The sequence below is a fragment of the Strigops habroptila genome, chromosome 11 (genome assembly GCF_004027225.2).
Source record: "Strigops habroptila isolate Jane chromosome 11, bStrHab1.2.pri, whole genome shotgun sequence".
Classification (NCBI taxonomy): Eukaryota; Metazoa; Chordata; class Aves; order Psittaciformes; family Psittacidae; genus Strigops; species Strigops habroptila.
Window position 1 is genome coordinate 20,206,713 of NC_046360.1, and position 24,370 is coordinate 20,231,082.

Here is a 24,370-nt window from a genome sequence, read left to right on the forward strand (position 1 = left end):
TATGTTAGGCTGGTATCTAATGCTGAGGTGCCCTTTGCTCCTAGTATTATGTTTTTTACTTCATCAATAACAGGGCATTTACCTACACTAAAATCCTGTCTCCACTTTATAGATGTATCTTAAATACCCGAAACGATCCTGCTGTTCTAAAGTGGATATAAATACCCCCCAACTACGTAAAAGTTTCTGTCTATACCCGTTAATGATGATTACTTCACTGAAAGTATGGATGGAAATAGTTGTCTTCCGCTTCGTGATCTTCTTCGGTTTCGTGATCATGTATTTCATGGTTGTCATCTGCTTCATGGTATTCTTCTGGTGTTAAAAATCGTCGGAACACTGGCGTTCTTAGCTGAGTTGATTTGTTGACATTAACATTTTGTTCACCGTAATAAATGGTTCGAATGTGAGGGAAGCAAAAGAAAGCATATGTGCTGATTGGAATAGTAAGCTTATTTTGGTCCACCCGTATATAGGTTAACTGGTTGGTGTTCATTGGATCAATAGATGGACACATCAAAGTAACATTTATGACTGAAAGAGACAGAAAAATATTAATTAAAATACAGAAAATGGTTCTATTTAAGACCTATTGCAAAAGTGAAACTTATGTTTTGAAATTTAAAACAGAGAATATTTTTGTGGTGTGCAGCGCTAAGATAATCTTTTGCTGTGTTTTAAATCGATTTTGTAAATGGCAATGATAAAAATTCTGGGGTTTGCAAAGTATAAAATTGTGGTCTAAAGGAAAAAATATGATTACTGCTACAATTTGTAATTACTATTTTATGTGAATGGAATATTTTCATAATTCCTTTTCTCTGTATATTTTGATCAATTGCCTAAACAGCAATTTGCAAAAAGGTTTTAGGTTGTTATATGAAAAACTGTTACAAACTTTTTAGAAAAAATAAAAAATAAAATTGAAAATTAGGGGTAAGGTGCAAGAATAAAATCCTTTCTAATTTCACATTTGATTTCAACTAACAGAGCATGTGTTTTCACTGCATCTTGAAGGGGATGGGGTGGTGGTCTTCCACATTATTCGGTTAGTTCAGGACACTAATAGCTCAAGCTCACCTCTCTGCAAAGAAGGACATCAGAGTACCTCTTGAACAACATGCACATTTGGATGACTGCTGGATTCTGTGCTTGGTTTGTACGTGACTTAAGTGAGAATCTGTAAGATGGCAGGTCCTTGAAACCAAGGACACAACAAGAGAGATGCCTCTGATAGTTCTCATTGTATAGGCTAAGAGTTCCTAACTCTGGATGGAAGGGAAAATACACCAAACTTGCCCCCCTCCCACAGCCAATGCCAAAATCCACTATGTTTTTTGCTTTTAAAGCATTGCAACCATCAACATACATTCAATGTCATTGTCTTCGATATACAAATGCTGCAAACTTCTTGGAATATAGAAAACTTGTTTCAATTTGTTATGTCCAAGATTAAGTTCTAGAAGGTTGGGTAGATTAAAAGTGTTGCGTGGAATGTTCTGCAGATTATTGTGAGACATTCTCAGAGCAATGATTTTTGGAAGTCTGTTGAAATAGTTTTCTGGAACATAAGAAATTGAGTTATTTTCAAGAGAGAGATACATAAGTGATGATGGTAGATCAGAGGGCATAGTCTGCAATTTGTTGTTGCATAAGTTTAGCTGCATTAAATTTTTCATGTTTGAAAAGGGTTTTCCTTTGAGTACTGAGTCGTCAAGAAAGTTATTGCAAAGGTCAAGCATAGTTATGTTAGTTAATCCTTCCAGTGCATTTCCAGATAGCCGAGAAATCTTATTGAAACCAAGGAGGAGTCTCTCTAGAGAGCTGGGGAGTGGGAATGGAAATTCTTCTAATTCATTATGTTGTAAATGAATTTGCAGTAAATTTGGAAGTTTGGCAAAAACACCGTGGTCAATTGTATGGAATTTAATTTTGTTGTGGCTGAGGTTAATTTCTCTTAAGAAGGTAACATTAGTGAATGGTCCTGCAGGCACAGCTTCAATATCATTGCTTTGCAGATAAAGTTGTTGGACATGACTAGGGATATTTGGTATTGTCTTAAGTTTACGATGATCACAGTACATTGATAATGGAAAAGCTGGTGGACAGAAGCATTCTCTGGCGCACTCAGCTGGAAAGGGAAAGCGAGGAACTTCAGCTTGTGTACTTGGATTAAAATAAAATGGATGTTGATGATCTGGCATCTCATCGTATTCATCCTCAAAATCATAGTCTTCATATTGACAAAAGACCGTAGCAGCCCAGAGGAGGTGAATGATTGATAGCTGGCTCAGAATTCCCATGATTAAATTTGTAAGTTGTATCCTGTTGATGGGAAGAAAAAATAAGTTTATTAGTGATGAAGTAACTAACATGCAAGTTTTGGTTTTAAGAAGCATCAATACAGGAAAAGGGGAATGGCTTTAAGCTGAGAGAGGGTAGATTTAGATTAGATACCAGGAAGAACTTCTTCCCTGCAAGGGTGCTGAGGCACTGGCACAGGTTGCTGAGAGAAGCTGTGGCTGCCCTATCCCTGGCAGTGTTCAAGGCCAGGTTGGACGGGGCTTGGAGCAACTTGGTCTAGTGGAAGGTGTTCCTGCCCATGGCAGGGGGTTGGAACTGGATGAGCTTTAAGGTCCCTTCCAACCCAAACTGTTTTGTGATTCTATGAAGTGTTTCCATCTCCAACAGAGAGCCTAGCCTTTGTCTGCATGAGCGTTGAAAATCTTCCAGGGTGGGGTTCCAGCATCTCTCTAAATAATCCAAGTTAGCATTGTACTACGGTCCTTTGAAGAAATTTGCTAGCCTTATAAGCATCCAAGCCATGGCTTGTCTATTGTTCTTGTTCTTAAAGTTATTTTTGTTAAAAATATATATCCTCATCTAAGGTGAGGTAAATGCAGGATTGCTTCTATAAATAGAACAGTGAAATAGATTTCTTTGCCTGTTGTCCAGGTAAAATAGGAATGTACATGACACCGGCAGTTGCATGTTTTGTAGCATTTTATGTTGCTTTTCTATTATTTTCTGCAAAACATGGCTGATAGTAGAGCACATTAATGATGACAAAAATTTAATTTTTCTGTTCCTATAATTTAGTTAAATCAAATGCAATTCAACCATTGTGTACTGCACATAATGTTAGATCTTCATTGATAAGTTTTTTTTATAGTCTTCCCATGCTTCTGTAATAGTATGTAATTTATAAATTAACATTAACTAATTTACCTTCAAAGTAAATTAGTTTCATCTAAATTTCATCTTCTGAGATGAAATACTGATGTTGTAAAAGACAAATAATTTTGCATGTCAAATTTCTGCTCTTCAAAGCCACACGAACATTTTAGAACACTTTATGCAGTAGAGGAACCCTATTATTTGGCAGAATTAGAGTTGTGAATCGTGTCAGGCTGTTCAACTTAAACAGCAGATGAATCAAAATGTAACACTGCAGGTTACATATAATGGAAAATTTTAAGAGACTTTACTCAGTATAGTATGGGAACCCTGAGGCAGAGGAAAGCAGATGTGCTCAGTTTGGGTTTTATATTTTTTTGTAATAATGACATTCATGTTTCTTAATTGGGGGACTCTTCTTTTTGTTGATGCTCTTTAGATTTGTTTACCAAACACAGTTAATAACAAATGAGGTAAGACTTATAAATGCTTATTTCCTATGCTTCATAGTGGTGATTGATGCCTAATGCATGATGTATTCCACAAACTGAATGAGAGAGAGAATTCTAAGAAATAAAGTAGTAACAATATCACGGAACTTAATACATGCTTGTCACCTTCCTGTATTGCACAGAGTCTGTGTATGACAACGACTGGGTGAAATAATTTGTGGTATTGTCTAACTTGCCTTTCTGACTTTGCATCATTTAGTGTTCCTTTAGTCAAGTTTCATAACTGATTAAAATCTTAAAACTAGGTTTGAATGGAGTCAGGGTTTCCATCTCCCTACAGTATCCTCAGATACCCGAGCTAATCTAAGTAAATAGCAGAAATACATCTACACCGAGAGCAGCCTTACACTACAAATACTATGTAAATGTGCTATGCTGATAAACTTTGCAGATGCTGGGTTGAGAAGCAATCCTGTGCTTCAGGAGGAATTGTTTTTCAGACAGTGTATATTGGGAGAACACCTTATTACCATATTTCTAACATTTAATCAGACCTGGTGTGTAAAATCTGTCTCCACGTCCTGTGACTTGATTCTGGTTTTTGTGAACAGATCCTTACAAAATCTGTCCCCCATGCCTATTTCATGTTCTTTGTTTCCTTTTGATTCCTGTTACTCCCTCTCAGTTTCAGTCTGGAACTTTAGCTTTGCCTTCTGCTTGTATGCTCTCAGCGCTTCTACTAGATGTCACAAGATTTCCAATGAATAATTTTGGTTCTTAGTGCCACAGTAGTCCTTAGAAACCAAGAGGAACAACCCATTAAAGTTCTGCTCAGTTTAAGGAAAAAGCTTACTTAGGCCTTCATGCAATTGATCTACTTGCCATGTAGACAATGTAAAGAGAATTATCATTGCTTCATATGGAATAAGTACCAAAGTCTCTCACTGGTTTTATGGAGAGAGATTTGGGGGGATATTTTTTTTAATACCTTGGCTGTAGTTGAGTGCATTTTTGGTAGAACGGTAACTGTCCTGCCAGACTTGCAGGTCATGTCTCAAAGCACTGAGATACTAACAGTTCTTCACAAAACAGTTCTAAGAACTTAACTAGCTTTAAAACAGAATCATGTCGGGTAAAACTTGATCGTGGAAGACACAAATCAGGTGCACACAATGTGATAAAACTGCACACTTACAAAGTTGAGAGAAAATAGAAAACCTTAAAAGCATGATTCTCTACATCTGTAATAAACTCAAAGCTTAGTAACTGTATTTGTAAACAGTTCCGTAGCTGAAAGTTAAATATTATATAACATGCATGAATCACTCTTAACTGCAAAAAAACCACAATCAGTTCATTTTATTCCTGCTTACCAAGAAAACTTACTCTTTGGAAGTCTGTGAAGCTCAAGTTGTAGAGGGCAGCAAGCTACTGTGCTGGTGAAATCATCTGAGAAACAGCCTAACCCAGATGGAGGAACAAAAGATGTCTCTAAGCCATGTTTTGTGGTGAGGAGCCTTGTGGAAAGGCAAAGCAAAATAATAGCCTTAGCCCCCTTCTGATTTGTCAGTAAAGAAAAAAGTCTTGTGCCACATCATCAGTTTCTGAAGCTGCTGTGTCATAAGACTGTGAAGCTATTTCTCCTTTTGTTAAAATCACTTTGAAATCATTTGCAAGATTCCTTCAGTGTTACCAGTTTAAAAAAAAAAAAAAAAAAAAAAAAATTTCACAAAATGTTACAGAGGTCGCTAGTTCATAGTGGGGTTTCAACTAAATGATTCACTTATGCAAAGGATTTGGAGGATGAAGTTAAGAATCAGTAAAAAAATTAACCTTATCAAGAGGGAGGGAAAGCACTCTATGCTATGGAAAAAACTCATAAACATCTTCCTTTTTCCTCTCCCCCCCCCCTTTTTTCCCCCTCCGCTATCGATATTTCCCATTTCCTTCCTGCACACTAGCAGTGCTGTTGGTACAGTGGCATACTTCTCGTGTTTTAAAGTTGTAGTTAAGGGTTTACAGTGGGTTTCCAACATGTGCTTGCTACATTGTATGGAAAGAGCATAAACCTTCCTATGACAAAGACAAGTATGACATCAGATATAAACTGTTTTACTGAAGAAAAATATTTTTCATATCCTTCAAGAGGGAGAAAAAAAAAAGGTGTGGTGGTCTGCTTTTGCTGCTCTGTGGTACTTAAATAACTGTGATACATACAAAAAAAAAAAAGAGAAAAAGGACAATTATTTTTCTGTTGAAGTGGGATGCTGTCCTGGATTAATTGTATGTTTTATCAAAAACATTTAGTTTTTTTTCTGGTTTGGTAAAAGTTACAGTATATCAAAATCTCTTCACAAGGAAGGTCTTGGCTTTTAAAAAAGGCTAGGTGTCTTAGAAGTACCATATTTGAGAAAATAATGCAATAATAAGTTTTACTTCTTTTTCTGCCTTTGAGTGTCCTGAAACTGATAATTTGCTTGACCTTTACAAGTTTCTTCTGTACCGTGAACATTGTTTAAGAAGATAAATCATGCGTGATTCTAACATTTGGGATATAAAGCGCCAGAAGTCATGACCAGAATAGTGTTGTAGGATTCAGCAATACTGGAACTAAAATAAAGCAGTCGTGCATTTATGTGGAGAATACAGAGTACAAGGGAGAGATTGAAAGAGTAAAATTAAAACTACCTAATCCTTGATTAACAGTACCATAAAGAGTTGAATAGCTACATTGCACCACTAAACCTGAGTAATACTGAACAATGAAAGTAATCGATTTTTAAAATAATTAGGATGCTGTAATAATGATAAATCAAAAAAGCCCACCAAGTTTGCTATGCCAGTTAGTAAAGTTTTATTTGCTGCTACAAAGCTTGGGGGTTTTTTTAAGCACAAGCAAAGAACATGATGCAAGTTTTGGAAAGCTTTATCATATTAACAGTTATAAGTAAAACATGCAAAAATTAAAACTATTTAAACATAATTGGACCAAATTAGAATATTAATTTTATACCTGATATTTTTCTGTTGTTTCTACTTTTGATTGTGTCCTAAATTCTCTTGAGCTGTCAGGAGACTTAAAATCTCATTTAAAAATCCATGGTGGCAGAGCAAAAGAGTCTGTCTTTTTGACAAATTGCAGCAAAGCTCTTGATTTAAAGCATATTTAGCTGCAGAAGATGATGCAGATCTAGCCATGGGATATAATAAGATTCAGTTTATGCAACAAAAAAAGGAACTGTCTTGGATATAAACAAGTCTATACTTTGTGATCTTGGTCAGGTTGTGTGGTTTGATCTTCGCTTAGTTTTCATTTGCCGTGTGGGAGGAATTTCCTTACAAGGAGGATAATGAGAGGATTAAATTTAACATCAGTCATGTAAGAGCTCTTGTTTCAAAGGCTGTGACAAATTTATCAAGTTTTCACTGTGTTTTGGTTTTCACTTTTAAAAAAATGTTTCGTAAGGACTTTTTTTGTTCTTGAATTTGTGTAAACTTTTATCATTTGTTGTCATGATGCAAAGTGAGATGTGTATCAAGCTAGAAGTCAGAGTGGCTTGAAGCTGATTTATTTCCTTAAGCCAAACTTGGAATGATCCTTTTTGTAAATTAAAATGTTCAAAATTTTATTTGCCCTCTTCATTAACTGCCTTCAACTTATGAGACGTGTTAGCTTTTTCAACTTTGGTTCTGAACTGAAAGCTTAAGAAAGATTTCTGTTCTAATATTCTGTGGTTTTATTTTGCTTAGCTAGTTGAGTACAGTCAACCTAAAAAAATTTTGAAATTTCCAAATTTTAGGCAAAATAGTCAGTGAATAAGTAGAGAAGATAACCAGTGCTGCTGAGGTGAATGGGACTGGCCCTGGTATAAGAAGGAATAAATTATACTGGTTGGCCTTTTTTTATAGTCACCATTTTACTAAAAGATTCTTGAATTTCTTTGTGTTACCCCTCTCCCCCAACAAAATTCCCCATACCAAACCAACAAACTTATAATGGTCCATACGGAGCCTAGAGAAAAGAAAAAAAATACATGCATATTGTTCATAGAAGAATAAAGAAAATCAAACGAAGCTAAGCTGTGAAAGTTAGAACTGAGAACTGTTTTGGAAGCACGATCCCACTAAAATTAAAGCTCTTCAGCTAAGGTCTGGCCCTGCAATCTGACATCTGAAGAAAAGCCTCAACTTCAAAATTTGAAAATCCTCGGTTGACAACTTGGAAGGAATTCTGCGGTTTAGATGAGAATTGGTGATGTTAGTTTGATACTCTAAGTGATTGCACAGTAGAAAAGAGAATGCATAATCAAATACAGTGAGGAAGTTCTAAAGTTGTAATTTGGTTCCCTATAAAGCCTGTGGGTTTCTGAACTAAGAACCAGCCTTAGGCACATATCATCTAGACTGGGCTGCACTTCAGAGGCAGATTGTAGGCACAGAAACTCTTCTAATTTCTAGGTCTTAAGTGGCAGTCCACAAACACTGCAGCCTGTGTGAGTCTCATTTATGATCTCCAAAGGCCCTTCTGTGCCAGGAACTAATCTGAAAATTCAGTTACTTAAGTGCAGAGCTCTCAGCAAATCAAGGTACTGAACTGCTTGATCTTGCAGAGCCTCCAGCCCAGCAAGAGCCCAGAGCACTCAGTTAATAATAGGTCTTAAAGACTTCATGTTATTCTGGACTTCAGTGGAAAATCGTTTTAGGTTGAGGAAAATGGGCCATCAGATCATATTAACAATGCTGCAGAGCTGAGACCTAACCTGTTTAAATAAGGAAGACAGAGCTGTGCAGTCTGTGGTTACTGTTGTCTCTGACCTGAACCTTGTTGTGTGGTCTCTACTTACTTCGCATTTAGTAGGTGTTGGTACAAGATCAAAACTGGCAACCCTCACCTTATGCAACCTGTTTATATGTGTTGCTTTGTTTTGTTAGGAGGAAGAACATGTTGAGCAACTAAAACCAGTTGAGTTTACAAGAAGTATTTTTGAAAAATAATCCCTAGGATTTGCTAGGCTGTAGATTTTGCATATAGTGATAAAATGGTACTTGGAACTAACTTTCTTCATTGACTATTAATTAAAGGCGGGTTGTGGTTGCTGGTTGATTTTTATTAGTCTGTTACTACTTGAGTATACATGCTACAATCATGACTTTAAAGAGGAAATTAAAGGTGATTTTATGTGTAGGTTTTATGGCTGTTTCAAGAATGTGCTTTGTAGGTGACAGTGCAGTCCTAAAAGAATAAAAAACCCCAAAAGTTGTCCTATATTTTTACTAGAAAACAGTATAAGCTAGTGTTTATCATAAGTCCTGTGATAGGTTCATTGGGTGCTTATTATTGTTCTGAAATATAAACATGTCTTTTCCTCTCATCTATGCTGTGGGAAATGGAGGATATTTCGCCCTATATCTCCTCCACTCAGGTGGATTTGCTGATTCTGAGTTGAATAACCTTCTCTTTCTTTTTGTTCTCTCTTCTTCCTAAGCATTCCTGTACTTACTGAAATAATTGCATTTTTATCACATTCTACTTTCCCTGTATTTTTATTTTTCTGTTTTTTTTTAAACTGTTCACTTTTTGTGTTTTAAAAAAATCCACACCTTTGAAGTATGTTACTAGTTAACAAACGCAGCTGCATTTGGATCTCAAAGACCGATCCTGGTATAGATAAATGACTGAGAAAGAGCAAAAATTTAATGACTTTGTAACATGAGAATTAGTATAATCCCATAGGCAATTGTCAAGTAGCTTCAACTAATAAACAATGATACACTGAATTTTTAGAACCTTCACTAGAAGCATCTGTGCATCTAGAAGAAATACATTAGGAAACCCTGATCTCATCAGGTGTTTGGTTAAACATGTGCATTACCCTGTGCAATGAACAATTTGTATTGCCATTTGGTTTGCTTCAAAAGCAAAAGCTAAGTATCAAACCTCCTGGCATGTTCAAATTTGTAATACTGAGACTTTTTGAATGGAAGGGTGGGTGTGAGTTTTTTTGCTATGGCAATATCAATTTACAGCATGGATAATTTACTTTGAAAAACTAATAGATGAGGAGGGTTGTAACTTTTTTCTGAATGTATTGCTGTGTTAGAAACCTTAGAAGATTAATGCTGTATTGGGAGGGGTTACTTTTTTTGATGTAGGGATTTTTGTTTCTACAGTGGAGGCATTTAAATAATCCTCGTAATGTTTCTACTTCCACAGTAACAAGTAATCATAAACAATCTACTGGAATAATAAGATGAGTTTAAAATTCATGTAAGCAATAAGATCTGTAGCAAAGAATGTGTGGTTACTCTAAAATATCCTGGACTGTTGAATGAAATTATAAACTTCTTCTGAGGAGAGAGTCACTGTTGTCACACTTGTATTTGTAGTAATTGAATAGTTTAACAAATATACTTTGCTTTATACTTTGTATTTTTATACAGCCTACTGAGTTTGTTGCAAGCTAGGTGACTTTGAGCTGTATTTTCCTCCCATGCGGAGTTCTGGGATATTGCGTGCTTCATTGGTGATTGTATATCTGTGATTACAGCAATACAAAATGGGAGAGTCTGTTTTTAGAACCACTGTACATTGGTGCAGGTATATTCATTTTCTTGAGGCAGCATGAGCAATTGGACCTCAGACTTTAACATGGCCTTTATTTTGCCTGATTTGTGTCCTATTTAAAATTATATAGATGATCATAGTATGACAGGTGTCTTGTTAATAAAGAAAAGTAATAATAAATAGAACTAAAAGAACATACAGTGTTTTGTAGTGGAGGAAGATGAGAAAAGTGATATAGCTGAACACAGAGTGCAGAGATCCTTGAGCAGTACCGATCCAAGTTGGTAAGTCCAGATAGAGTAGGACCCTTTGTACTTGACCCTATTGCTTTTGTAATTGTTTATTCAGTGTTATTTATTTGAGATAGTGTAAAATGACATTTTGTAATTACCATTTAAAAAAAATGTTAGCGTATCTTTCAGTTGTTTCACAGCTTAAGCGTGACCCTCCTGTCTTTAAAAAAAACATCCACCAGCAAAATCTGAGGACTTACTATGTGAAGTTCTTAATATGTGAAGTTGACTAGAAAATTGCTGCTCACTGGGAGAGCATTCTTAGCATCCACTTTAACTAATTCATTCCTTGAATCTATTCCAAAGCAGATACTTCCACTCATTTATTTCAAACAGAACTGCGAACTGCAATGCCCTAAAGTGATCGATACCTTAAAAGAGATAATGTCAATTCTAGCCTTATCTTAATAATTTATCTTAATACCTTATTTGTCAGCTTATTTCCTCCATAGCTATGGACTTCATGCATTTTTGTTAAAAGAATTAGAAAATGTGCCTGCAACTACAGATTGTTCCGTGTTTGTATCCAATCTGCAAATCATGTGTTTATAGCCAAAAAAAATAAATGTTTTGATTTTTCTTTTTTTCCCTTTAGGCACTTTTAGAGAAGTCTAAGTTATCTGCCAAAGAATTCCTGAATGATCATGCATAGGAAAGTTTTGCATTAGCAAAGATTTTCCCCTTGTACGTGATGGAAAATGCTTCTCACTTACTCTTTTGACTGTGCTTGAAAATGAAGGTCCTTACTTGTTTTTGCAGTGACCATAGAATGTGTTTCTTTTCATGGTAGATGTATTTGTTTGAACATTTCTAGAGCAATAATTTGCAACTGTCCTGTCTTGTGATATAGCGGATTTTACCAGGCAGCCTTTCAGCTCTTTCCAATAGCCTGGAAACTGGAGATCATCCTTAAACTGGTTCTTAATTTTTATTATCCATGTTTTTTTCTCAAGAATCCTCTAATTTTAGCACAAGATCTTGAATGCTGGTGTCACAGCCAGCATTACATTTATGGCCTGCAGTACATTTTTTCTGCAGTCAGAATCTGAGACTTGGAAACTTTCACAGAAACAGCAAGTATTATTACACGTCATTCATCTGTACTCTGGCATATTCTATTATAAGGAAAGATATAATCTCTGTACCTTTATTTCCTTCAGTTACTCTCCATTTTTATCTCAGTTTTGTTTGGATTTTCTTAAAGCTACTTTGGGAGAGATACTTGTCCATGCACCTATATTCTGCCTGACATGTAAAATAAATGTTTCATTTGATTTATGGCAAGTAATCAAATTGAAGTGTTTCTCTATTTGAATAGTTTGTGAGTCACAGCTGCTTCTTGGCAGAGCTGAGACAGGGTCTCATGGTTATTTTATCCAGTTACTCTGTGGCAGGAAGTCTTCTGTTTCTGAGATTCTGGAAAGGCCTTATGGCTGCTTCGGGTGAGGGCCTGAACATGGTTCGGACTCAAAACAACCTTCATGATAGTGGCTGTTTCATTAGGGAGGGTGAGTTGGTCTAAGTATTAGTTACAAATCTTCCATGGTAATCTAGGAAGTGTCCTTTTTGCCTTATGTCAAGCTTGTGACGCCTGACTCTTGCCTTGTCCTAGCACTTTTTGAGAGTGGAGATAATGTCTGCAACTATTTGTAGCCAAAATATAAACATTCATAATGCTTTCTTTTTGGAAAACAAATTATTTAAAAAAAAAAACCAACCCAAAACCCAAAAAACCAACCAAAAAAAAACCCAAACCCACCCACAAAAAACCAACCAACCAAAAAACCAAACAAAACCCAAAACCTATCTTACTGGGTCTTAGTCAAAGGATGAGGGATGGCTTGAAACCAGTGCTTGATTGAAGTCTAGCAGAATTGGGCCAATAGTGGTAGCGCCCTTAAAAATGTTAATATTCTATATGACTGCAAGACAGCTCTCCAAAACTCCTTTCTTCACGTCTTTGTCAAAGACAGGGCTTATTGCTTAAACCTTTAAAGAAGTCTGTTATAAAAGGAGTCACAGAGATGACTGGTGTAATTGTTTAGAACTGCTACTGGGTGAACTAGATGCTAGGTTTACCCACTATAGAATGTTGAGTGGATAGGTACTCTTTAGAAAGACAGAAAAGCTACTTTATGAAGCAATTGCACATCTAACAGATGTGTTTTCCATGCTCACATTTTCTCCTCAGGTTCCTGTGCATTCTCATTTTGGGAGGGAACTGTTCTAGTAGGAAGCATGTGTTATCCTTTCTGTTCTAAGCGCAAGGCACAAGAAGAAGCAGTATGCATCTGTAATACATAGATGTTGCTAAGGCAAAGCATTGCTGAAACAGGAGTAATGAAATACTGCCTTACTTACGTATGCTCCAGTGAAGTGCACTCAAGGAAAACATCTCAAAGATTTGCAGTTAGTATAGTAAGAAACATTATTTTTTTTTTTTTTTAACATGTTCACTGTGCTTATGGCTAATCATAAAAAAAAAAAAAAATCTATATAAGGTCTTTATAAAGGTTTTTCTTCCATCTGTTAGATGGAAGCAGTAAGAAGAATGTCGAAGATTGGGTTTAGATCTGACTTAAGTTTCTACTTTTCTAAAATAAAAGATTTCAAATTTCAATCTAAATGCACTTTTTTTAGCTTTGAACAGCAATATTTATTGTTCTAGGAAGACTTTTTTTTTCCCAGTAAGAGCCAAAATACAAAGGGGTTATAATACCAATGCATAATTTCCTGCAGACCTTGTGGTCTCAAAGAGAAGAGATAGTGGCCTATTGCCCTTGTACCTGCTTACTCTGTTTTGTGTTCTGAAAAGTTTGTTGCTATATTGTATAGGAAAATGGTATTTGTTAGCTGTGATCCTGACGTGACAAATAAGGGATCTCTTACTATGTTGCTTAAGAAAATACTTTATGGGATCAGCTATGATAGCAGTAGTTGAAGGTTTCAAGTATATTTTCTTGTGCATAACATCAGAACAGACTTTATGTTCCTATCCAGTGTGCCAAAATTACAGGCCACTGTATAGGAGCAAAGTTTGTCCGGTAGAACATAAAACTGTTAAGTTCACTACCCATTTTAGGTAGATATTTGCATGTTTACTTTTGCTTCCGAAAGTGCTCTGATAAAGTCTCAAACTTTATCACATTACCTGCAGATTCTGCTGGTTGTTATTACAGGACAGTACTATGCAGTTAGTGAAGGTGGGGACAAAGATACCATTACAGTGACATTTACTTGGTATTTCTGGATTCCTGAAATTTACTTGACTTCCTTTTTCTATGTCAGTCCTTTTATAAATGGAGTTAAATAAAAGTTCATCTTTGCACTGTATTTGAGGAAATAAAAAATATTGGAAGTAATTTACAGGAGGATAACATCTAAATGGAAATAGTATATATTAGCTTAAAAAAATAAATGAAAAATATGCGTTCCAAAAAGCAAAGTAGGCTTTCATGAAAATATTAATTTCTAGCTATTAAACACTAACCCTTTCTTGAGCAGGTAATAATTATATTGTATCACAGTATTGCTGCTGGAGAAATGAGTAAACAGTTGCTTTTATTACTCTTGCAGAATACTAGATTATTATATCACTTCCTGAATCTGAGCATCTACTCATCAGGTTAATATAGAAATGGCTTCTTCATTTTGTTCACGCTAAAAAAATGGGGCCTATTACTGACCTGTAAGCTAAAATGCTAAGTTGTAAATTAAAACTGCTCTGTTAATTGTAAGCAAGATGTTAGGCTGTAAATTGGGACCGGTTTGTTGAGAGCAAGTTGGGCCAGCGCAACCTTGGGGTGTGTATAAAACAAGGGTGGCATTTGAAGATAAGAAAGGAGTAACCAAGACAAACATGCCGGTTCTTCAAGCTAAGGAACAAATCAGAACAAACTGACCTAAAACACAGACACAATTGTTAAGTAATTCACAGAGTCTTTTGCACATGCACAAGCATAGAGGTCAGTCAGTGGACACAGTGAGGAAGACTATCGATGACCACCAGAGACCCCTCAAGACTACTTCTCAGCAAGAAAGCACATGCGTAATTAAAATGCAAGTATTACAATTAGTTCCAGGAAATTTAGTGAATATGTAAAACGTTTCCTGGAAAGGTTGTAAATGTGCATAAGTTCGTTGGATATATGGATGCCACTTGTACACTCCAGGCGCACACACCTTTGCGAAATGATTCACGTGTGCTCAGCACTGCAATAGGGAATGCCTGCTTTCTAAAACTCCAAATCAAGTCTTGGAGAGTTTCTTTTAATGTCTTTTGTGGTAACAGACCCATGAGTCATTCAGTCTGTTTTTCCTTTTTTCATCCTGTAGAATAGAAAGAAGATAGAAGAGGATATTGCTGATAGGAAAAGAACAATATGGTGTCTGGGTGTTCTTATTGGTGGCCTAAATGGGATATAAATTTTGGTAAAATAATATCTTTTAGAACAGCAAGTCAATTTTCTACAAATAGAAACAAAGAAGTTAAGGTATTGTGTGAAGAGTTTTTCTGGAGGAAAATATTTTCATTGGTCTTTATATCTAAAAAGCACCTGGAAATAACACAGGCAACTTCATGCTTGTGTCAGTGACCTGCTCCCTCTCTGTCCCTAAAGAAATTTTACATCTTTGGCAACCCGTCAGCTAAGAGATTTTTTCCATTCTTAACAGAGAATGTAATTCATTAGCAGTTACTGCAGGTGTAATTGTGATGAGAGCATATTAATTTCAGTGTTGCTCCCCTTGACTTTGAAGACCTTTTATAAGTGGTGGGTAGTCCATGCATAACAATTCTGGCATTTGAAACGTACTGCATGAGATGCATAGATGGTCTATATATATGCAGCTGGTCTAATGCATCCAGGCTTGCTAAATTTACTGCTTAGGCACAGGGAGCTTGTGGCAAGACTTAGCAGTATGCGGAAATGTGTGGGATTCTCGTCAAAACTGAATCCACAGTGCTGCTGTTCCAGAAATCTCATAGTCTTCAAATTTCTCCTGGACAAGAATTTGAGACAGAAAAAGTGTGCATAGAAAATCTTGGCTGTATGGTATTCCCACTGCAATCATAGCAGCATAACGGTTAAATCCAGAATTGCATTGTTCAGTTGAGTACAACTGTTAATATTTTATATGAAAAACTGCAACAAGTCTGTCTGTTGGCAGCATATTCTGTTGAGCTTATTTTTTACTGGCTAACACAAGCTTTGAGAAGCATCCAAAGTTTATCCAAATATTGATTAGTTTGAAATATTATGAAAGCCTTTCTGTTTATTTTATTCTTAATACTATCTTCCAGCTCAGGTGATTCACCGAGTATGCAGGGTAAGTCTTACATTTATCTTAGTAGATAATTTTAGACAGTGGTATGTGATACGTGGCATTTGGAATTAGAGTCAGATTTTCATTTACTCCAGGGCTTTTCCATACGTTTCCTATTAGCAGCTTTGTTCTCAAACCTCTAGTCTCCCCAGAAGGGAGAGGGGGGAAAAAACACAAACCCAAGAAACAGTCAAGAAGGCTTAAATTCTGAACATAGAAAAGGAGGAAAAAAAATAAATAGGCTTCAGAACATGATTCCATTAGTTTTAGTTTACCATTGCTTTTATTCTCATACTGATGTTAAATTCTGATCAAAATGAAATGGAAATATTAATGTTTCTTTAGTCTGTTGTTGTGTACCTTAATTTTCCTGGATAAATAGTGCAATATTTTGACCAGGAATCTGCTCTTCAGACCATGAAATAGTGGGTGGTAACGTTTGGTGATATTCTTAGTCTTTCCATTTACTAGTTGTTTTGCTCTTGCTAATCTGTCATTAAAAACCAAACACTTGTGAAGTAAATTCTTTTGGAAATCAGGGCAACGTGGGAAAATATTCAGAAACTTTGAGTGATGGAGAGAACAAATTGGCATAGTTCAAACATGGTAAATTGGCGTTGTTCAACTTCATGGGCACTCTTCTTTTTCAGCACAATCCAGTGAATGCAACTATTTGTAGCATCGCTAGTAGTAAATATCAAAATATTAGCAGAAACTTTAGTTTAGATTTAATTTTAACTTGAAAAGAAACATCGTAAGATTAGTAAATGGACAACTATGGTTGAAGGAATACGGTACATAGTTTAATGCTGGTAATTGCTGTCTTCAAGAGATAGCAGATATTGCTTCTTAGGACACACATAGGTAAATGCTTTTTGAAATTACATTATTTCCAAATTTCATAATAGTTGTATCAGATTTCCTATGCCTAACCCGTTTTAGGTAGCTAAAACATTTTACCTCTTTAGCAAACCAATATGAATGGTTCAAAACTTGCATATCTTAATTTATATACTTTTTTCCCTACTGCTCTGCTCTTAGGCATTTTCATCACTTCTGAGAAATGCTGTGCTGGAATTCCTGATGGAATACTTGGTGATGTGAAACTTTTTGGAGTTTTCCACTATGTTTAGAATAGCCAAATTTCACTTGCTGGTTTCTTAAGGAATTAAACTTTTGTCTTTGTCACTTATTTCACTCAGTATCTTTTGATCCTCACGGCTAATTATATCCGAATTTGACACAGGATAGAGGGAAATGTATGTGTGCTTGTTACCAACTTGTGAAAAATAGCAGCTGGGCAGAGGAAAGCACTCCAAAGAGGTACTTTAACTGAGGAAAAGACATTTACAAATCCTCCTCCTTAGAGTAAGCAGCCAGATGGCAAGATGAAACAGAGATGTTGACTAACCCCTTGGCATACTTCTAGCTCTGTCACTTGGCAGCCAAACAGGTGGTAGCTGTGGAGGGCAACTGTAGGAGAATATGCTGAGGTGTTAGTGTGTGGTGGAAGCAAACTGGATGAATCTGAGGATTGTTAAACTCAAATCCATAGGAATCTAGGCTTCTGTAGCTTCCTCATTCATGGAATAACTTAGTGACAGCAACACTGGTAATGAAGGATCATCCTTATCCTTCTAAAGCAGACCCGTATACTGTTAAGCTTGCCACAAGGGCATGTTGCTGGCTTGCTTTCAACTTGACCACCAGGACTCACAGGTTCTTTCCTGCAAAGCTGCTTTCCAGATCATCCAGCATTTACCTATGCATGAGGTTATTCCTCACTGGGTACATGCCTTCGGACTTCCCTTTGTTGAACTGCGTGAGTTCCTGTTGGCTATTATCTCCAACCTGTCAAGGTCCCTCTATGGCAGCATGGTCTATCAGTCACTCCTTCCACTTTTGTGTCATCAGCGAACTTGCTGAGGGTAATCGGTCCTATCATCCAGATCATTAATGAAGATGCTGAACAGAATTGGAGCCAGTATAGACAGACCCCTGTGGTATGCCGCTGGTTGCTGGCACCTGACTGGAATTCACTAGATCACCTGTCGCTCAGCCAATTTTCAGTCCACCTTGTTGTCTGCTCATCCAACCTATATTTCATTGTGCTTTTATGATTTTACAACTCTCTTTTCTTAAGGTCATGCAGTGATACCCAAATAGCTGTGCTTCGTCTCTGTCCATGTCCTTTTTCTCTTGCCTGACACTTCTGAGCACAGAGGACTTTTAGCTTGTGTACACTGAATTCCTGCAGGTTTCATGTAAATTGACAGCTAGGCAGAGGAGGAAGACACAATTAATACTGGAAAATGGAAGAAAAATCAACATTTCTTCACCTTCTTTAACTTGTTTAGCAGCAAAAGCAAGCACCTAGATGATCTGTGAGTTTAATACACTAGTCTTCAGACAACCAAGTAGTTGATTCTGAACCAATGCTTCTAACCTATGGATATATTGGAGTGAAAGAAGTATAGGAAATAAAGAAGATATGTGTTGGGACTAATGTGATTAAGGATATGAGGTGGAATGAGATTTTGTGATGAGAGAGATTGAGGGTTGCATGGAGTAAGTATCTTTACAAAACGTGGTTTGGTGTTTTTTTTTTTTATTGGGTCTCTTGCTTGCAGAGCACATCTCAATCTGAAGTGGGTGGTTTGGTGCTTCAAAATTTTGGTTTTGTTTGGCTTTTTTAATATGCATATGAAAGAAATCCCATGTATGTTTTGATTTACGTGGTATGCACTTGCCATAGCTGATGGTGCAAGTTAAAAACATCTTTTGATAGTACCTTTAATTCCTTAAACTTTCTGTGTCTTATGAAGTTTGTCTGCTGCTGTTGTATTATTCTTTGTGTTGCTGTGTTTTAAAGTACTGCATTAAGTAGATTGTTACTGAGGAAAGAGGCAGTGAGAAGATGTAGAGTGATAAGATTATGCTTTGGCACGTTAATGGTGTAAAGCCAGGACTCAGAACTCAGTCTTTAGAAGTACTCAAATAGGCTATTCTGCTTAATCAATATTTGTGAAGTTTGCTGGGCCATTACTCTGCAGTAACAGTCTTTGTTATTCATTGTTTAAAATTACTTTTCCTTCTATTGGTAACAATAGGTTGCCATCATCTGGTGAAATTTGTTAACTGTCTTGTAAGGACCTGACACATTGTCAGAAGAGAGAAACCAACCGAAGTTTGGAAAGCTTAGGCTGAATAATTTTTTTTTTTTTTTTTATTAGAGGAATACAGTTACTTGTACAAGGAATAAGAGAAGAATCTTCGAAGCATTTATATAAAATCTCTTTCTTCCTCTTTCCTTTAACATCTGTCTAGAATGTAAAGGTGGGCAGTTTTTCACCCTATCCACTGATACTGAACTGACTTGTTAGGTGGAAAGACCTCTGGACGCCAGTGTATTATCATTAGTTAGCTATTATTCTGTGAATTGCATTGATGTCCCTATTCAGAAATAATTGCTGAAACTGTGTAAGGTGCATTTTATATTGTAATGTCATTGTGACATCCACATGGGTTTATGCCAAAGATCATAGAATCATAGAATAGTTAGGGTTGGAAAGGACCTTGAGATCATCTAGTTCCAACCCCCCTGCCATGGGCAGGGACACCTCGCACTAAACCATGTCGCCTAAGGCTCTGTTCAGCCTGGCCTTGAACACCGCCAGGGATGGAGCATTCACAACTTCCTTGGGCAACCCACTGCACTGCCTCATCACCCTCACTGTAAAGAACTTCTTCCTTATATCTAATCTAAACTTCCCCTGCTTAAGTTTGAAGCCATTACCCCTTGTCCTACCACTACAGTCCCTAAGGAAGAGTCCCTCCCCAGCATCCTTATAGGCCCCCTTCAGATACTGGAAGGCTGCTGTGAGGTCTCCACGTAGCCTTCTCTTCCCCAGGCTGAACAGCCCCAACTCTCTCAGCCTGTCTTCATACAGGAGGTCCTCTAACCCTCTTATCATCCTCGTGGCCCTCCTCTGGACTTGCTCCAACAGCTCCATGTCCTTTTTATGTTGAGGACACCAGAACTGTACACAATACTCCAAGTGAGGTCTCACAAGAGCAGAGCAGAGGGGCAGGATCACCTCCTTCGACCTGCTGGTCACACTTCTTTTGATGCAGCCCAGGATACAGTTGGTTTCTGGGCTGCAAGCGCACACTGCCGGCTCATGTTAAGCTTCTCATCAACCAACCCCCCCAAGTCCTTTTCTGCAGGGCTGCTCTGAATCTCTTCTCTGCCCAACCTGTAGCAGTGCCTGGGATTGCCCCGACCCAGGTGTAGGACCTTACACTTGGCTTGGTTAAACTTCATAAGGTTGGCATCGGCCCACCTCACAAGCGTGTCAAGGTCCCTCTGGATGGCATCCCTTCCCTCCAGCCTATCAACCAAACCGCACAGCTTGGTGTCGTCAGCAAACTTGCTGAGGGCGCACTCAATCCCACTGTCCATGTCACCGACAAAGATGTTGAACAAGACAGGTCCCAACACCGATCCCTGTGGGACACAACTCGTTAGTGTTTTCCAACTGGACATTGAGCCGTTTACCACAACTCTTTGCATGCAGCCATCGAGCCAGTTCTTTATCCACTGAGTGGTTGATCTGTCAAATTGATGTCTCTCCAATTTAGAGACAAGGATGTCATGCGGGTCAGTGTCAAACGCTTTGCACAAGTCCAGGTAGATGATGTCACAACTGCTCTGCCCCTGTCTATCAGTTCCGTAGCCCCATCATAGAAGGACACCAAATTGGTCAGACAGGATTTCCCCTTTAAAACCATGTTGGCTGTCACCAACCACCTCGTTGTTTTTCATGTGCCTTAGCATGCTTTCCAGGAGAATCTGCTCCAAGATTTTGCCAGGCACAGAGGTGCGACTGACTGTATGTAAATTATTAGTTATTACCCACAAATGCTGGCTGAAAAATGATATCGGAAAATAGTGGAGAGTTGTTGAACATACTTTTTTTTTCTCATAAGTGACAGACATCCTATGAATTTATGTGATATGATATAGGAAATGCCTGGTTTTTCTCTAAAAATAGCTCTTACAGGACAGAATGAACAATGTGGTACTTATCTGCCTTAATGCAAAATTGCCAGTGTAGCTGGAGTCATCAATAAAGGTTTTTGAACTTCAAAGCTAGCTAAATTTGCCTTGAAGATGATGAAAAGCTAAGCAGTTGATAAAATCCTTTAGAGATTATTTATTAAGTGTGAGTGTGGAGGTAGTATCTTCAGGATAGTGTTACAGTTTCTTCTGTGAATGTTATATGTATCCATGGATGCTGACTGTAGAAAGTTTCTGAAGGCAGTCTGAATCCATGGTAGAGGAAAAAGTGAGAAGGCAAGAGTTTTTAAGGCTTTGTAAGGACAAGATCAACACTATAAAGTCTCCTATTTCTTACGACCTTGCTACATTTTTACAAAGCTTTCCTGTTATATTGACTTCAACAGTGGACCTAAAATTTGGTGAAACTCTCTCTTTGGTGGAGAGTACCTGCAAAGAATTCTGACGATTAGAAAGTACTTACTATGCTTTCTAGGGACCAGGACTACTCTGCTAAAGCCATGCCCTAAGGAAAGTTTCACATGAGGTCCAAGACTGAGGGCCATTTTCTGGAGTCTGTATTAGGATCGTTAACTAGTCTCAGCCAAAACTCCTTGCCTTTGCATTCTGAGACCAGAAAGCCCACTGGCCATTTTTCTTTATGTGTGTGTGTCAGTCACAGGAACACAGCAGTTTGAACAAAAGCAAGAGGGATTTTGGTTTGGTGGGGGTTTTTTTGGGGTTTTTTTTCCATGTGACAACCTACTCACCTGTGGGCATTTTTTATGTTTGGAAATCTTATGCAAAATGCAGCTATTAAGGTTTACTTAGAATATAGATAGTTGCTTCCAAGAGCTTCTTGCTGCTGATCAGGTTTACTAGCAGCAGGTTGGTTGAGCTGGCCTGCTTTGGGGTAGAGAGGTCCAGGCTAACAAAAGGAAACAGAAATTGTTCTACACTTGTTCAGACCTTAGTTCATCTTCCTAAATGTCTTAGTCTTGGCAGATGCATCATTCCTGTTGACCATTGCATAAGCTTCAGTTAGATAAGGAATGTTTCCTTTTAATCCTTACCATGATATTAGTGTAGAATAATGTACTACATTACACTGTGAGTTTGTTCTCTTAGTTAAGCTGCAGAATTTGAATTGACTTTTCTATTGATGATGTCATTGACTTGGTGTAACTAGTATAGCGTGAGTGTATAAGAATACACTTAAACTTGTGATTCTTCTAAATGTAATGATTTTTCTGTTATCTATTCTATTCTTTTTGCTGGCATTGTACTTGCTCTTTGTACTTTCAACTGAAGATTTGACTGAAGTCTGCCTTTATCCCACTTCCTGGAGGTGAAAACTGTTAACTTAGTGTTCTACAAAATAGATAAAAGATCTGGAAATTTTTCTTCCATTTTTCATTCTTGACCTTCTTTAGGATTGAACTTTTTGCTGTTATGTTTGCTACTTGACCACTCTTTTACACTGGAAGTCCCTGAAATCTTTTTTGGCTCTCAGTTACCCTCTGGTCATCTACAGATTTTCCTGCCTCATCCTTTATTTACCTTCCTCTATCTTTTTGATAATAAACTTTAGAAGCAGTGAATCTTTTGTGGACCCTTAAGGACTTCAGCTACTTAGCTGTTACTATATAAGAATGTGCATTTATTTCCAACCTTCACTTCCTTCTGGACAGGTAATCGTTATTGGCAATGCTTTGTGTCTCTGGTATGGGGTTATGAGCTATTTATGGTCATGTAAGGCAGGGTAGCCTATTGTTAAGGGAAGATGGGTATTTCCCAGAGGATACAAATGTGCGCTTGAGCTGCTACCATGAAGTAGTAGGTGTTCCTGCTTGAGCAGGAATGTACAGATTTTGTGTGAAGATGATTTATTCTAGGACAAATGACTAGCCTGTGTGGTGTGTTATTCTTTATGTAGTTAGGCTGTTTCATTCTTATTTACTTATTTCTGCCCTTGCTCTTTTCACGCTCCACACAAATCTTGTAGAGGTGGCTTCAAGAGTTGGCTGTTTCCTTCTGTAGCCTTGTCAGATTTGTTACTGTTGGATTTATTTAAATAAATAAAGACTGTGTCTTTGCTGGGAATGCAGAGTTTCAGTAAAAGCTGGTATGCATTCCCTCTAAGAACTGTACATCAACAGTTCTGTGCTTCCTATGAGTGTAGAACTAATTCCCTAGTGGAAAAATCTCTGAAGGTACTCTCTTTTTTCCTATATATACATCAGACTTGTCTTCTAACACTGGTCTGTGTTTAGAGATTATAGCTCTTCACACATGATGACATAGCTATGGCTAAAGAAGTCCATGGAATAAACTAGACCAGCTGATGAAGAATATACTCATTAGCTATGTTTTTCAGTACTGATCACTGCTTTCTCCATGTTATTTGCTAAAAAATGCACTCCTTAGAAACATCTTCAGAAGCCAGGAATAGAAAGATGCTTGGTGATCTGCAGATTCGATTTGGGGTTTGTTTTCTTTTTATTCTGCTTTGAAGTTGCTTACAGAATTTCTGATTGCCATAACTATTCTTCGGGGAAACCTCCCCGCCTTGACCCACTCTCCCTCCTCTCCCCATGTGATTTTTGGGTCTCAAAACCATAGTGATGCTAACAAAATATTAAATACAAAGAGACTAAGTAGATTAAAAAAAAATGAGATCTTAGTCTTGATACTTGTTGCTTAGTATACATAGGGAGGCAGTAGAAAGGCTGAGAGATTGGGAATTATTTGATTTCCGTGTAGTATTTTCTTCTACTGGTCTGTGTCATTTCTCATAGCAGCTTCAGATGAAGCATTGAATTTTGAACTTGGTGAAGAACAGCAGTGATAAGTGGTCCTCAAGGTATGTAGATTTGGAAGAAGGAAGAGCAGAGAAAGTATCTACAGAAGAGTCAGACATGTCCTTGGTTATAACCTCTGAATGTTTTGTTATGACTTATCATGTAATCAAGTATACAAATGCAAGTATTTTTTAAGTTTATTTAATTTATTTTGAATCCCAATAGCAAATATACACTAAATAGGTATTTAAAATACCCCTTTTATACAGTACTGTCAGTATTGAGAATTCTATGTGCTGACCTACGTAAGAAGTCAGGGCAGTTGAGTTCCAGCTATCTGCTTGCGTTCAGCAATTTTAAGGTACTTAACGAGGGATTCTTGACCCGTGTGATGTCAATTATAAAAGAGGAAAAAAATAAAAGGAAAAACATGATTATAATTGTTATAGATAAAAGAAAATGTTTGTGCTGGCCTAAAGGGAGTTTAATAATCATTCCTATTAAGCTTAAAGCATATGATAAATCTTGAATCCTTCTTTTTCAATGTTCAGAATGCATCAAATTGCATTGATAGCAAAACACTGAAGAGCATTTCCCTCTTAAAAGTTGCAAGAAGAAATACCAAAATCTTTCAAAGGTTTTTTTGTGTATTATTTCTTGATGTGAAACCTACCTTTATCTCACTTAATATGTTTTCA

General features: G+C 37.2%; 2 protein-coding genes across 3 annotated transcripts in view; one reads left to right on the forward strand and one right to left on the reverse strand.

The window, feature by feature from the left end:
• Nucleotides 1–24,370, forward strand: part of CENPP (centromere protein P) — a 145,733-nt gene that overhangs the window by 38,370 nt on the left and 82,993 nt on the right. The gene's annotated exons all lie outside the window — the stretch shown is intronic.
• Nucleotides 134–2,343, reverse strand: OMD (osteomodulin). Its single transcript, XM_030501936.1, has 2 exons — nucleotides 1,370–2,343; nucleotides 134–534 (listed from the first exon to the last, which is right to left on the reverse strand). Exons 1-2 carry the CDS (start codon nucleotides 2,301–2,303, stop codon nucleotides 215–217), a joined length of 1,254 nt encoding a protein of 417 aa, XP_030357796.1. The 5' UTR covers nucleotides 2,304–2,343; the 3' UTR covers nucleotides 134–214.

Excerpts from the sequence above, each read along its gene's own strand:
- OMD (XM_030501936.1), bottom strand. The coding sequence starts at position 2,303 with ATGGGAATTCTGAGCCAGCTATCAATCATTCACCTCCTCTGGGCTGCT. Across the intron at positions 535-1,369 it reads CGAAGACAATGACATTGAAT|TCATAAATGTTACTTTGATG; the intron begins GTATGTTGATGG and ends TGTCTCTTTCAG.